This window comes from Trichechus manatus, unplaced genomic scaffold, assembly GCF_000243295.1.
Source record: "Trichechus manatus latirostris isolate Lorelei unplaced genomic scaffold, TriManLat1.0 scaffold00272, whole genome shotgun sequence".
Taxonomy (NCBI): Eukaryota; Metazoa; Chordata; class Mammalia; order Sirenia; family Trichechidae; genus Trichechus; species Trichechus manatus.
Genome location: NW_004444208.1, coordinates 1,075,164 through 1,089,683, shown reverse-complemented (window position 1 = coordinate 1,089,683; position 14,520 = coordinate 1,075,164). Strand labels below are relative to the sequence as shown.

Sequence of the window (14,520 nt, the reverse complement as noted above, 5' to 3'; positions counted from 1 at the left end):
AATCCTTTCAGAGGGTAGTCAGAGTCCCACAAGATGGGAGAGCAGGGGCCAGAGAGTCCAGAAAAAGAAATGGGCTATAGATAGCCCAGAAGAGTCTGCTCAGCTGCCAGGAGGTGGGGTTCAGCTGTACTATGGATTATTTGGAGCCCTGGTGGCACAGTGGTTAAGAGCTCGGCTGCTAACAAAGAGGTCAGCAGTTCAAATCCACCAGCCACTCCTTGGAAACTTTATGGGGCAGTTCTGCTCTGTCCTGTAGGGTCGCTGTGAGTCGGAATCAACTCAACGGCAAAGGGGTTTTTTGGTGGATTATTTGGCAGCTTCTTTTCCAGAGAGCTCGTCTGTCACCTAGTCATTTTAGGACGTTGGGGTACAATTTCCAGCTTTTCATTGTAATAGGAGAAATGCATGGAGATGGTTGAGAAGAAAGCACCTGGAATGAGAGAATGAAACAGCCGTGAGTTTAGAAAACATTTCCAGGTGCTGGCATGGGCTTTAACATTCAGGAAAGAAAGCTGAAAGCCTAGGAAAGGTTGTTATGAGTCAGGAGCAAGCAGCTCGTCTCCATCTGTGCAGAAGTGCCAAGGAATTGAATTAATGTGCACAACAGCAGAGCCTCTGATTAGACCTTGAGAATGACTTCCTGACTGAAGGACTTTTGGCCTACGATGTTGGCTGTTGAGCAAGGTGAAGAAACTATTGCTGGAACCTGAAGAGCATGCCTCCTTATCCGGTGGTTCACACGGAACCTGGGAAAGATGGGGGCGTGTCAGGAAAGGTCTTTGAGTCCCGGATGATAGCCCATGATCCTACATTCCCTGGAATGAGGAGAGAAGGGCATCTCCCCTGCTCCACCAGGATCCCTGATAGCAACTGAAGCCTCAGGAGTGAGTGAGAAGTCCCCTGACCCAAGGTGTGGCACTGATTCCAAGCACCTCTTCTGCAAAGTGAGGGGTCGGGTTACACAGAGTTCTTGGAGCCTCTCGGGAAGTCCTTGAAGTGCTTATATTCTGTGTCTCCATGAAATGGCTGACAGGGCCCAAATAGCTGTGAAAAACAGCAGCAGGTCTGGATTTCCTGATTTCTCTGCCATTCCCCCACCCACCCTGATACCTGTGCCACCTTACAGGCTAAGTAGATCGGTGCCAACATTGACTCAGCTCTAGGGCATGACAGATGGTAGGTAGAGGAGGGGGATCTCAAATATACTGGTTACCTCTCGCCCATAGAAAAGGATAGAGTTTTCTGCCAGTCATCTTGCTGCCCTCCAGTAACAACAGTATTTGATTCTGTTGCATTTAAAAATCATTAGCATAAATGCTATCGTAGTACAAGTGCCTAGATTTTTAAGCAGCTTCCATGGATGTGTAAGAAATACCGTGTTTAATATTCATGGTTCTTGTCTTAGTCATCTAGTACTGCTATAACAGAAATACCACAAGTGGATGGCTTCAAAAAAGAGAAATTTATTCTCTCACAGTCTAGGAGGCTAGAAGTCCGTATTCAGGGTGCCAGCTTCAGGGGAAGGCTTTCTCTTTCTCTCAGCTCTGGAGGAATGTCCTTGTCATCAATCTTCCTTGGCCGAAGAGTTTCTCAGCACAGGGACCCCAGGTCCAAAGGGCACACTATTCTACTGGCTCTTGTTTCTTGGTGGTATGAGGTTCCCATGTCTCTCTGCTGGATTCTCTCTTTTATATCTCAAAAGAGATTGGCTTTAGACAAAAATCTAATCTTGTAGATTGAATCCTGCCTCATTATCAATAACTGCCACTAATCCTACCTCATTAATATGACAGAGACAGGATTTGTAACTCATAGGAAAATCACATCAGATGACAAAATGGTGGACAATCACACAATACTGGGAATCATGGCCTAGCCAAGTTGACAGATACTTTTGGGGGACGCAATTCAATCCATGACCATGCTATTCTCCATTCAGTCAGTATTTATTGAGCACCTCCTGTGAGCTCAGCAGACACAGGAGCTGGAGACTTCTGGTTTGCTACCTGTTTGTAGAGCAGAGGCTGGTGTCTCAGTCTGCGTTTTCTAGAGAAACAGAACCAGTGAGACATATATATGTATGTGTGTGTATATATTTGTATGTATATGTATGTAAAAATCTGTCTTGGAAGAAGTACAGCCAGAATGCTCCTTAGAAGCAAGGATGATGAGACTTTGTCTCATATACTTTGGACATGTTATCAGGAGGGACAACTCCCTGGAGAAGGACATCACGCTTGGTAAAGTAGGTCAGCGAAAAAGAGGAAGACCCTCAACGAGATGGATTGACACAGTGGCTGCAAGAGTGGGCTCAAGCATAACAACGATTGTGAGGATGCCTCAGGACCAGACAGTGTTTTGTTCTGTTGTACATTGGGTCACTATGAGTCAGAACTGACTTGATGGCACCTAGCAACAACAACATATATATTTAGAGAGAAAGAGAGACTGATTTACTTCAAGGGATTGCTTCATGTGAGTGTGGGGGCTGACAAGCCCCAAATCCATAGGTCAGCAGCAGACTGCAGCCCCTGCTGGCTCATGGGATTGTGGGGAGCTGGTGAGTCCTGTAAGTCAGGTGTCAGGCTGGAGACTTCTGCAGGCTTGCGTTCCAAGATCCATCGGTCAGGTGATAAGAAGGGTGTGGAGGGAAGAAAGAGATAGAGTTCTGCCAGAATATCTATTTATAGCCTAGAGACAGACCACACCCTAAGGAAACTCCCCTTTCAGTTAAATTACCATATGGACAGTAATTACATTAGATTACATCATGAAACAGCAACTAGTCTAGTGTTTGGCCAAACTACTGGGAATCGTAGCCTAGTCAAATTGACACATTAAATTAACCATCACAGCTAGTTAACATGAAACGAGAAAGACATACATGTTAAGTCCCCAAAAGGAAGGTCGTGGCCACAGGTACTGCAGCCACTCCAAAGAGTAGTCTGCGTGGATAGGGAGAGGTCTTGAGGAATGTGCGACTTGACCTGTGCCTTCAGCAGAGGGCAAGATGTTTGAATAGGTGGAAGAGAAGAGGGAGGGCATTCCAGAGATAAGAAACAGCGTTAGCAAAAGCTTGAAGTTGGGCATAAGTTTGGGAGGTTAGAGCGACAGGAGACAGCACAGCTCAAGTCGATAGTTAGTGTTGGGTGTTCCTAGAGTGGTGGGGTATGAGGATGATGAATGTGGAGGTGCCTGTGTGCTGGGCTGAGATGGTGGAACTCCCATCCAGCCTGCCATTGTATATCCTCTACTGTTCTCTGGTTGTTTCATGCAAGGAAATTCTGTCTCCTTGTATCAGTCAGGATAGCCTAGATAATGCTGCCGTAACAAACAACCCCACAACCTCAGAACTTAAAACAACACATTCAGCACCCAACTTGATGGAACAGTTCCCATCTCAACCAGTCAACCTTGTGACAGAAGGAAAAGAGTTCTTTTCAGTCTCACACTTGCAATTCAACACTGTAGCCAGAAGTAACACATACCACTTCTTAGCTTGCTGACTAGAACTAATCACATGACCCCCACTCAGTCATAAGCACACTAAGTGTAATTCTACTATGTTCGTGGAATGGAGGAAAACAGAACTATTAGGTGACTGATTAGAATGACTGTCACATGCCCAACCTCTAGTAGAAGCTCACCGGAGGCTGGCGCTAACCTTTTCCTCATCTCTTCTCCTCCACCACGTCAAATCCAGAGCTAAGCAGGTCTCAAATGAACCCTTAAGACATGTGGGTCTCGCACCATGGGGTCTCAGGATGGCAAGAAGCTCAGAGGTTACCTGGTCCCCCCTTCCACCCTACAGTGCAGGAACCCCACCATGTGGCTATTGAATGGCCAGAAATTTCCATTCATGGGGAGCTGACTGTCTCAAAATGCCTCTCTGGCCATTGTTAGGCACCTCTAGTTGACAAAATGTTTTTTCTTTTATTCAGCACAAAGCCACCTTCTCATATCTCCAGCTGATGGTTTTAGTTTTACTGCTTTGCCCATGTCTCTCCACCAGCAGCCCACCACTGGAAGTCTTCTTTTTAAGCTAAATATTCTCACTCCTGAAGCTGCTTTCTTTTTTCCATGGTTATTTCATTCCTTTGTTTACTTGTTCTTTTACCCATTGATCCAATCAGCAAATTATCACCAAGGTCGCCCATGTGCCAGGCACTGTGCTAAGAACTGGGAATTGAGAGTAGTGAACAAGATAGACATCGTCCCTGTTTATATGGAGATTAGAGGAAGCAAGAAAGACTCTTAAGCCACAGTGTTAAGAAGTATGGGATATGACAAGGTGATTCTTAGGTCCCATCTTGTCATAGGTTACTCCTCCTGGAAGCACTGTGATTTCTGTTAATATGCCTCCCAGAACCTAACATATTCCTCCCAGTGAGATCTAAAGAAGGCAATCTCTGCCGCTCGCCAGCATGTGAGCCTCTCTTTTTCTGAAAATTCCATCTGCTTCTGTTCTCACGATGCCTTCTGGCTCTAGCTTACTTAGAGGAACAGGATACAACTGCAAAGAATATTAATGATTGACTTTTACAGGGAGAACTATTAGCGACTGTTCATTTAGTACCTGTGGTGTGAGCCATGGCCTAGTCTCTGCCTTCAGAGAACCTACAGTCTGCTTAAAGAAATAAGACATTCTTGTATGAAAAAGCAGCAGTCCGAGCAGCATTTGAATACAGGCAGGACTGGGTCTGGTGTCTACTGGACAGGCCTCTGGCGTGGCTGAATCCAGGCCAGGTTCAAATAACATGGCTATTTAAACCCTAAATCATAAGCCTAATTAGCCAAAAGAGAGTGTTGTGAGCAGGAAGAGTTGGCTTAGGAGAAATGCACTTGGCCACAGGCTTCAGTCATTGTCTTCCACCTCTCCCTGACCTTTGGGTTTAGTTAGAAGACACAGGGTGGCCCGGGGGGGAGGCGCAGGATGGACAAACAGACACAGCAGTTCCAGAGTGAAGGAATGGCCTTTCTGGACCCACCCAGAAGTGTACTAGTCTCCACCTAGGCACTCTTCCTGCCTCAAAAGCCCTTCTGTTGTGGGGGGTTAAAATATTGGGGGCCGCTCCCCTCTTTGTCCAGCATGGATGCTGTCCTTGGTGCTGATCCATTTTTTGGCCAGGGCAGGACTGTTCCTCCCTGCGCCCTGCCCTGCCCTGCCCCACTGCCTCCCTCTACCCTCGTCTCCTCGGTTCCTCTCTGACTGGACAGATTTCTTCAGGGTCTTTTGGTCCCTGAACATTTCATGTAATGTAAAAACTCACAGCGTTCCTCATGTGTTCTACCTGCCCTCCCTTACCTGCACTCAGGAAACACCCAGCTAGTCTACCTGCTCACTGTACAGATGAGGAAACACAGGTCCAAGGAGCCAGGGTGACTTGTGTGAAGCAGGTTGCAGGTGCAGGTCCAGAAGGCTGTTTTCCCTACTCTGAGTCAAAACCATGTCGCTACTTCCAGGATGTTTTCCCTGGAGTCTCCGAGCCATACTGCTCTCTCCCCCAGAGCCGGCAACATGGATGGCACATACCTCATCGTGTGGCACTTGGCTCCCTGCCATCTTGAACTGTTCCTTCTGCTTCTTGTGAATCCCCAATTGGGCAGTAAGATGATAGCCTCCCCCCTCTTGTGGTCAACACAGTGCACAGCATGGTGTTAATTCACTTATGTGGGTGGGGAGTTGGGGAGGGCGTCCTTGGGGAGGAAGGACAGAAGTTTTGTGCATTATTAAAGGGGACCCTCCCAGTAAGCTCCCTGGGAGCCCTGTGTCCGTGAAGTGAGAGACTCCACAATAGGTCAGGCTTGCTTCCCGGTTCTTCATGATGGAACTAATTGAATGACTTTCTGCACCAAGAAGGGAACAGAAGGGATTGTGAGCCCTTGGAGGAGCAGGTACTGGCACCTTTCTCTCTCTGGGGCCCCGCTCTGGGCCCCATAGAGCCCAGCCACTCATGGACTGCCCTGATGCTGGCTCACAGTGCTGCTGTCCTGGGTTTTACCGGCTGGGACAGGGGCCTGGTGGAGACCAGGGCAGAGGGCCGGCCACCCCTACCTCCGAGTCGCAGATGTGCTGGGAAATCTGCACTGAGAGTCTGACATTCTCCACGTGGTACCTCACCCCCCACTCTCCCATTAATGGGGGGCCTCCTATTGCCCCCTGCCCTATTCAGCCAGGCTTACCTAGTTTCTAAACACTCACAGCCCAGGATTGTCAACACATATCCACACACGTGTGCACAAGCAAAAGTCACCAGGTGGTTATGTATTAATAAAGGGAAAACAGCAGCATAGAACAGGGCTGTTTATTTTTTAACTACACCTGTCTTAGCATTTTTTACCTGCACCATGACTCTCTCTCTCTCTCACTTGGTTTCCCTCATTCATGCACGGAGCCTTCTGTCCTTAAAAATACCTACTCAGACCTCCCCCCACCCCACCCCAGTTCCGCTTTCCTTCACTCCAGGCAATTTACTGCCTGCATCAGTCTTCCTTCCCAGTCACAGGCAAAGGTGGGCTTGGAGAACCCGAATGTTTGTAGGAGATGGTTTTGTTAGTGCTTTATGGAAATCTCTGTAATGGAATCAAAATTTATCTGAATAGAGCATAACCTTTGGGCCACACTATCTGGGCTTCCACCCTGAGAACTAGCTGTATGAATGTGGGCAAGTTCTCTGTGCCTCAGCTTCCTCATCAGTAAAGTGGGGACGATGGTAATAATATCTGTCTCCTAGGGTTGAAGGAGCCCTGGTGGTGCAGCAGTTAAGAGCTTAGGCTTCTACCAAAAGGTCAGCAGTTCGAATCCACCATCCACTCCTTGGAAACCCTGTGGGGCAGTTCTACTCTGTCCTAGAGGGTTGCTATGAGTTGGAATCAACTCCACAGCAACGGGTTTGGTTTTTATTTTTCGTTCGGGTTGTAATAGGAGCATTGGTGTTTCAGTGGTAGAATTCTCACCTTCCATGTAGGAGACCTGGGTTTGATTCCCAGCTAATGCACCTCAAGTGCAGCCACCACCTATCTGTCAGTGGAGGTTTGCTTGTTGCTATGATGCTGAACAGGTTTCAGGAGACCTTCCACACTAAGACAGACTAGGAAGGAAGGCCTGGCGATCTACTTCTCAAAATCAGCCAATGAAAACCCTATGGATCAGAACAGTCTGATCCACACCTGATTATGGGATGGTGCAGGACTGGGCAGCATTTCTTTCTATTGTGCGTGGGGTTGCCATGAGTGTGGCTGGCTCAACAGCAGCTAACAAGAACAACAGGGTTATAATAAATGTAAAGTGCTCAGATGTGTCAGGCGTGTCATGAGTTCTATGTCAGTACCTGCTATTGCCATCATCGTTCTTCTTGGCCCTTCCTGAGGTCTGCCCTCCCCTGAGGTGGGGTTAGCTGTGCCCCCAGTGGGAGCCTCAGTTTCCCTGCCTAGGGGCAGGGTGTTTCCACGGCCTTTTTCATGCAGTTTAAAGTGCTTGCTACCCCTCTGTGATCTGTTCTGAGAGCATTGTCGCTTACCCAGGCATGGGGCCCTCTAATTGCCAGTAAAAGGGGCTGTTGTGAAGGATCCCACAGCCTGTAAGTGCTAAAAACTACCTGCTGAAAAGGGCAGTTGTTTCTGATAAGGCTGCTCAGAACCTTGGCATTTCAGCAGCCTGGGGGGCAGGGGCTGGGTGGTCTCAGGGCTGGGAAGAGGCTGTGCTCAGAGAAAAGCTATGGTCACCACGACCCACCATGGAATTATAAACTGGAGAATGTCCTTTAAGAAGCCAGTGATGGAGAGCTCGCAGTGCCTGGCCACAGAGTCCATGCTAAAAAATATTTAATGAATAACACTAGGTCACAAGCCTGGAGTGGGGGTAAATGGGCAGGGGGATACAACAGTAAAGAGAAGCCAGGGTCCCTACCATCCCGGGGATGACAGTCTAATTGAGGGAGAGAGTTAGCAAGAGGCTTTGCGTTGTCTGTTTGAACTTTGTTTGGCAGACACTAGGGTGGTGTCGGCTGTGGTCAGCAGCAACAGAGGGCTGGCTGAGTGGGCAGTAAGGTGGACAGTGAGTGGGACTGTTCAAGGGCTGGCTCCTGAGGTGGGAGTTAGGGAGGCCAGAGAACGGCCTGAGCTGGCCTGGGTCTGTGTAGTCACTTGGTGTGTGCTCTGAGGACATGAGAAGGCCATCTGCTGATTGCAGGAAGAGGGACATGGTGTACCATCCTCATAAAAGGAGTTTGTGGATAAGTGGATGGTTCATCACCAAGGGGCACTTGTGGGGCCCCCAGTAGGTCCTGATAAGGACTGAGGGTGGGTAATCTTGGAGACCACCAATTCACCAGCCTTGGGGTCCCTTGACATTCTCCAGCCACTCCCAGCCCCGCCATGCTCCCTGTGCAAACCTGGAAGACCTTAAAGTTACCCAGAATGCCTTGTATTCTCCCATGATTCCTTTCCACACGCTATTCCCTTGCTTGGATCACTCCTTTCCTCTTTTTCCCTCTGCTTGCCTGACCTTCTTGGGAGAGTTTCCTGTGCTTTGGTCCTACCACCACACCTTGAAATCAGAGCACATATCACACTGTATTGTAATTATTTAATACATGTGTGCCATCTTATCCCATTCTTTGAGGGCAAGTCTGTGACTTCTTCACATTTTTATCCTCGATGTTTGTCCAGGCCCAGGCACATGGCAGGTGCTCAAGAGAAGATCAGCCAATGTATGATCAAGTGGATCTGAGAAATGATAGGTCCCAGGACAGATTAATCAGAACAATGTTAATAGAATTAGGCCCTGCAGAAGGGTCCCAAAGATGAAGACTAGGGAGGCATCATGGATTGAATTGTGTCCCCCAAAAATATGTATGTCAATTTGGGTAGGCCGTGATTCCCAATATTGTGTGATTGTCCACCATTTTATCATCTGATGTGATTTTCCTGTGTGTTGTAAATCCTATCTCTATGATGTTAATGAGATGAGATTAGTGACAGTTATGTTAATGCGGCAGGACTCAATCTACAAGATTAGATTTTGTCTTAAGCCAATCTCTTTTGAGATACAGAAGAGAGAAGTGAGCAGGGAGACATGGGGGATCTCATATCACCAAGAAACAAGAGCCAGTAGAATAACGTGTCCTTTGGACCCGGAGTCCCTGCACTGAGAAGCTCCTTGACTGGGGAAGATTCAAGGACAAGGACCTTCCTCCAGAGTCAACACAGAGAGAAAGCCTTCCCCTGGAGCTGACGCCTAAATTTGGACTTCTAGCCTACTAGACTGTGAGAGAATAAAGTTCTGTTTGCTGAAGCCATCCATTTGTGGTATTTCTGTTACAGCAGCACTAGATGACTAAAACAGGAGGCTACAAGGAATCCAGCCAGGAGGTCATAAAACAGAGAGAAAAGTATACATAAGTGTACAGTTCAATGGATTTTCACAAACTGAACACACCTGTGTAACCAGCACCCAGATCAAGAAACAGGACATTACCAGCCCCTCTCCCCGCACTAGCCCCTGGTGCCTCCTTCCAGTTACTAAGTTCTGTCATCATAGATTAGGTTGCCTGTTCTTGAACTTTGTATCAATTGAACCATACAGTAGGAATTCATTTGTGTCTGGATTATTTTGCTCCACACTACATTTGTGGGATTTATTTATGTTGTTGCATGTTGTTTTAATTTCTTTATTCTCACTGCTGTGTAATATTCCCATATGTGAACATACCACAATTTATGTATCCAATCAACTGTTGATAGGCATTTGAGTGGTTTCCAGTTTGGGGCAATCATGTATAGTGCTGCTGTATACTTTTGTGTGTATGTCTTTTGGTGGACAGATGTGCACGTTTCTGTTATGTTTATACCTAGGAGTGAATTCGTGGGTCATAAGGTATGCACATGTTCAGCTTTAGTTTATGTAAAAGTATTGTTTTTTTGAAGAGTGTGATGATGGAACCAGACTGTAGGGACAAGGGAGGATGGATGGTGTCAGGAGTGAAGGCAGGGGGCTGGAGAACTTGTTGAGGAGATAGTCAGCCCAAGGGCAGAGAAACCAAACCATAGGGACCAGATCAAGTGAAGGGTTTTCTGTCTGTGGGGTAGATCACGTAGGAAACATTGGGGGATGAAGACCAGAGAGGGTTGCCTTAGTGAGAAATTTAATTACTGATATCACCTTGGTCATTGGGGGCTTCTCGACTGTGCCTGATTTTGGGAAGTGGGGCTGAACTCTAAAATGAAGTCACCTCTCTGTGGACCCTCCAGTTTGCCTGGCTCTGCGGAGCCCATAACTGGGGAGAAGCCACTGCCATCAGGCTGGCACTGGTGGTGGCTCGTCAGCAGGTTATACAGCGCCTCTGCTGGGTGTGGAGGCTGTGAGGAGAGAGCCGTGAGCTGGGGGCAGCAGGTGCTTGGGTCTTCTCTCTACCTGACTGTATGCATCTGCAAAACACTAGCAAAACGAGGGCCTGTGCCTGCTGGGGAAGGCTGGGAGTCCTCTACAGGGTCCTCCTGATTCTGTGGGGGTACCAGCTGGCACACTTACTCCAGTGGCTCATTCCAGCCTCCGAGCTGCCCAGGATAGCCAGCTGAGGGAGGTAGGAGGGGCCTCTGCAGCCCGCTTGGGTTTGAGCCTTAGGAAGACCATCCACCCACTTGTTTCTCAGCATCCTTGCCAAGAAAATAATTCCGCTCCTTTAATCCCCTGTCTCTTCCAGAATGGCAGCAAAGACAACTCTCTGGACATGCTGGGCACGGACATCTGGGCAGCCAACACCTTTGATTCCTTCAGGTGAGTTTCCTGGCTTCCTTTCTCTGTAGGGTATGGTTCCATTTGGGATCCTAGCTTACTTGTCCTGTGCTCCAGTGCCAAGTGCCATGTGGAGTCTTTGAGGCTGAGTAAATGTGGATTGCTGACCGATCATGAGGTGGAAAGAAACAGAGTTGTGGGATGAAGTAGGGAGGATGAAGCTGAAGAAGGAGAAGGTCAGAGAGAGGAGACAGGGAGATCAAAGGGAGAAAAATGAGGGAGAGAGCATCAAAGGGGAAGGAGAGCTAAGAAGGAAAGAGGAGGCAGAGAGAAGAGAAGGTTGAGGGGAAAGAGAGGACAGAAACAGACAGTCCAATCAAAGAGGAAAGGGAGAGAAAGCAGAGGGGGGCCGCTGGGGAGATGGAAGAGCAAAGGGAATGACCCGTTGTGGATGTTGGGCCTGGTCTGGTGCCCATCCTGTGTCAAAGTCCAGGACCGTAACCATGGCTGCAGACCCCCACTACTGCCCACCTGAGGGTTGGGATGGGGTTGTCTACAGAGGGGTCTGGAGGAAAAGATTGTGACTGGTTCAGACTCTAGAAGGTTTCTGATGGACCAAGTTGGAAGGGCAGATGTTGGCCAAGGTTCCTCAGGGCATGGGGACGACTGTAAAGTAAGCATTTCACTCATACTTGTGCTTTCTAAGTATGCATTTCATATAGCAAGGTTAAGAGGTGAGGATGTCCCATGGAGCCTCCTCCCCATGTCTGTGGGTGCATAGGTGAAACCTCAGGCTCCATTCTGAGTGAGGGAACCCTGCCAAACCCCTGCCTTTGGGTGTGGGTGCCCTTCCTCTCCTGCCTGCTTCTTTCTGAGGATGCTTCTTGGCCTGGATTCAGCCTGGGATATCTGGTCCCATCAGTAACTGGGCTTGTCTGCCCCTTGCCTTGCATTTCTCGCCCTCCCTCGCCCTCTAGTGGTGCCACCTGGGACCTGCAGCCCGAAAAGCTGGACTTCACCCAGTTCCACCGGAAACTCCGACACACGCCCAAGCAGCCTGTGCCACACATTGACCGAGAAGGGTAAGGGGCCAGGGTCTCTTACATAGGGGTGGGCAGAGGTGGGGCACAGGCGTGACTGTACCGGAGCACCAGGTGAGGAGGCCGAGTAGGGACCTTTCTCGTGCCCCGGATGCTTTCTCTCGCTGCCCCAGAACTGCGGACTCACTGGCTCCCCCTGGAATCCCTCCCCGCTTCACGGTCTGCGCCTCCAGCCCACACTGCCCACTCCCCTCCCTGACCACCCACGATAGCTGTGGGTTGTCAATAATCTGGTGCAGCCATCCTCAAACTGGAGCATGCATCAGAATCACCTGCAGGCTAGTGAACACCCAGATCGCTGACCACACCCCCAGAGTCTGATGCCTTAGGTCTGCAGGAGGCCTGGGAATTTGCATTTCTGACAAACTCCCAGGTGATGCTGGAGGTCCTGGACCACCCTTTGAGAATCACTGCTCTAGTGCTTGATTTTACACGGGCTTGTCTCACCCTCTAATTACTTCAGGTATTGGCATTGCCTTCCCTTTTTAAAGACCGTGTCAGGGCCTGGGCTGACCCCAGAACAGGAATGTGACTCCAGCTGGACAAAGGTGTGGGGAACAGTTGGCATCTATTTTTTATTGAAGTGAAACTTACATAACATAAAATTAACCACTTCAAAGTAAACAATTTAGTGGCATTTAATACATTCATAATGTTGTATAACCACCACCTCTATTTCCAAAACATTTTCATCACCCCCAAATAAACCCCCCCTGTACCCATTAAGCAGTGATTCCTCATTCCCCCCTTCCCCCAGCCCCTGGCAACCACCAGTCTGCTTTCCGTCTCTGTGGATTTACCTATTCTGGATATTTTGTGTCTGGTTTCTTTCACTTAGCTAATGTTTTTGAGCATTATATATGCCACAGTTCATGGTTGTGGTTTTTTTTTTTTTAATTATTGTTGTAATTAAATGAAGTTTACATTTCAGGTTAGTCTCCCATACAGAATTTTTTTTTTTTTTACATACATTGTTATGAGACCCCAACCGCTCGACCCATTCTGCGACAGCACACTCCTCCCCTCCGCCCCTGATTCTCCATGAGCATTTAACCAGCTCCTAACTCTCTCTGCCTTCCCATCTCACCTCTGGACAGAAACCGCCCCTTTGGTCTCTTGTATCTACTTGACTAAGAGGCACATTCTTCACAAGTATCATTTTATGTCCCACAGTCCAGTCCAATCCCTGTCCTGAAGAGTTGGCCTCAGAGATTGCTTTAGTTCTGGGGTGACAGAGAGTCCAGGGGCCATGCTTTCCGGGGTGCCTCCAGTCTCAGTCAGACCATTAAGTCTGGTCTTCTTACTAGAATTTGAGTTCTGCATCCCATCGTTCTACTGCTGCATCAGGGACCCTCTGTTGTGTTCCCTGTCAGGACGTTCATTGGTGGTAGCCGGGCACCATCTAGTTCTTCTGCTCTCAGGCTGATGAAGTCTCTGGTTTATGTGGCCCATTTTTTCTCTTGGGCTAATACTTCCCTTGTGTCTTTGGTGTTCTTCGTTCTCCTTTACTCCAAGTGATTGGGACCAATTGATGCATCTTAGATGGCCGCTTGCAAGCTTTTAAGACCCCAGATGCCACTCACGAAAGTAGAATGCAGAACATTTTCTTAATAAGCTTTGTTATGCCAGTTGACATAGATGTCCCCTGAAAGCATGGTCCCCAGATCCCGCATCCTTGCTTCTCTGTCTCTCAACGTATTTGACTGTATTGAGGAAACTTCTTAGCTTTGGTTTAGTCCAGTTGTGCTGGCTTCCCCTATAGTATGTGCTGTCCTTCCCTTCACCTAGGATGATTCTTATCTACTATCTAGTTAGTGAATAACCCTCACCCTCCCTCCCCACCCCCGTAACCATCAAAGAATGTTTTCTGTGTTTAAACCGTTTCTTGAGTTCTTATAATAGTGGTCTTATACAGTATTTGTCCTTCTGTGACTGACTAAATTCACTCAGCATAAGTTCCAGCTTCCACCATGTTATACCATGTTTCACAGCTTCATCATTGTTCTATATCGTTGCATAATATTCCATCGTGTGGATATACCATAGTTTGTTTATCCATTCGTCCATTGATGGGCACTTAGGTTGCTTCCATCGTTTTGCTATTGTGAACAGTGCTGCGATGAACATGGGTGTGCATATGTCTATTCGTGTGACGGCTCTTGTTTCTCTAGGATATATTCTAAGGAGTGGGATAGCTTGATTGTATGATACTTCTATTTCTAGCTTTTTAAGGAAGCACCAAATTGATTTCCAAAGTGGTTATACCATTCTACATTCCCACCAACAGTGTATAAGTGTTCCAGTCTCTCCACAACCTCTCCAGCATTTGTTATTTTGTGTTTTTTGGATTAATGCTAGTCTCGTTGGGGTGAGATGATATTGTAGTTTTGATCTGCATTTCTCTAATGGCTAATGATTGTGAGCATTTCTTCATGTGTCTGTTAACTGCCTGAATATCTTCTTTGGTGAAGTGCCTGTTCATGTCCTTTGCCCATTTTTTAATTGGGTTATTTGTCTTTTTGCTGTTGAGGTTTTGCAGTATCTTGTAGATTTTAAAGATTAAATACTGATCGGATTTGTCGTAGCCAAAATTTTTTTCCCAGTCTGTAGGTTGTCTTTTTGCTCTTTTGGTGAAGTCTTTTGATAAGCATAAGTGTTTTATTTTTAGGAGCTCCCATGTATCTA

The 14,520-nt window shown here is 47.7% G+C and overlaps 1 protein-coding gene across 2 annotated transcripts in view; it reads left to right on the top strand.

Annotated features, from left to right (window-relative positions):
- Window positions 1-14,520, top strand: part of CTIF (cap binding complex dependent translation initiation factor) — a 312,637-nt gene that overhangs the window by 91,873 nt on the left and 206,244 nt on the right. For both annotated transcript variants that reach the window (XM_004389973.1, XM_004389972.1), the window contains 2 exons: window positions 10,704-10,777; window positions 11,713-11,817. In XM_004389973.1, the coding sequence (XP_004390030.1) occupies window positions 10,704-10,777; window positions 11,713-11,817 (179 nt within the window). The remainder of the gene's footprint in view (window positions 1-10,703; window positions 10,778-11,712; window positions 11,818-14,520) is intronic.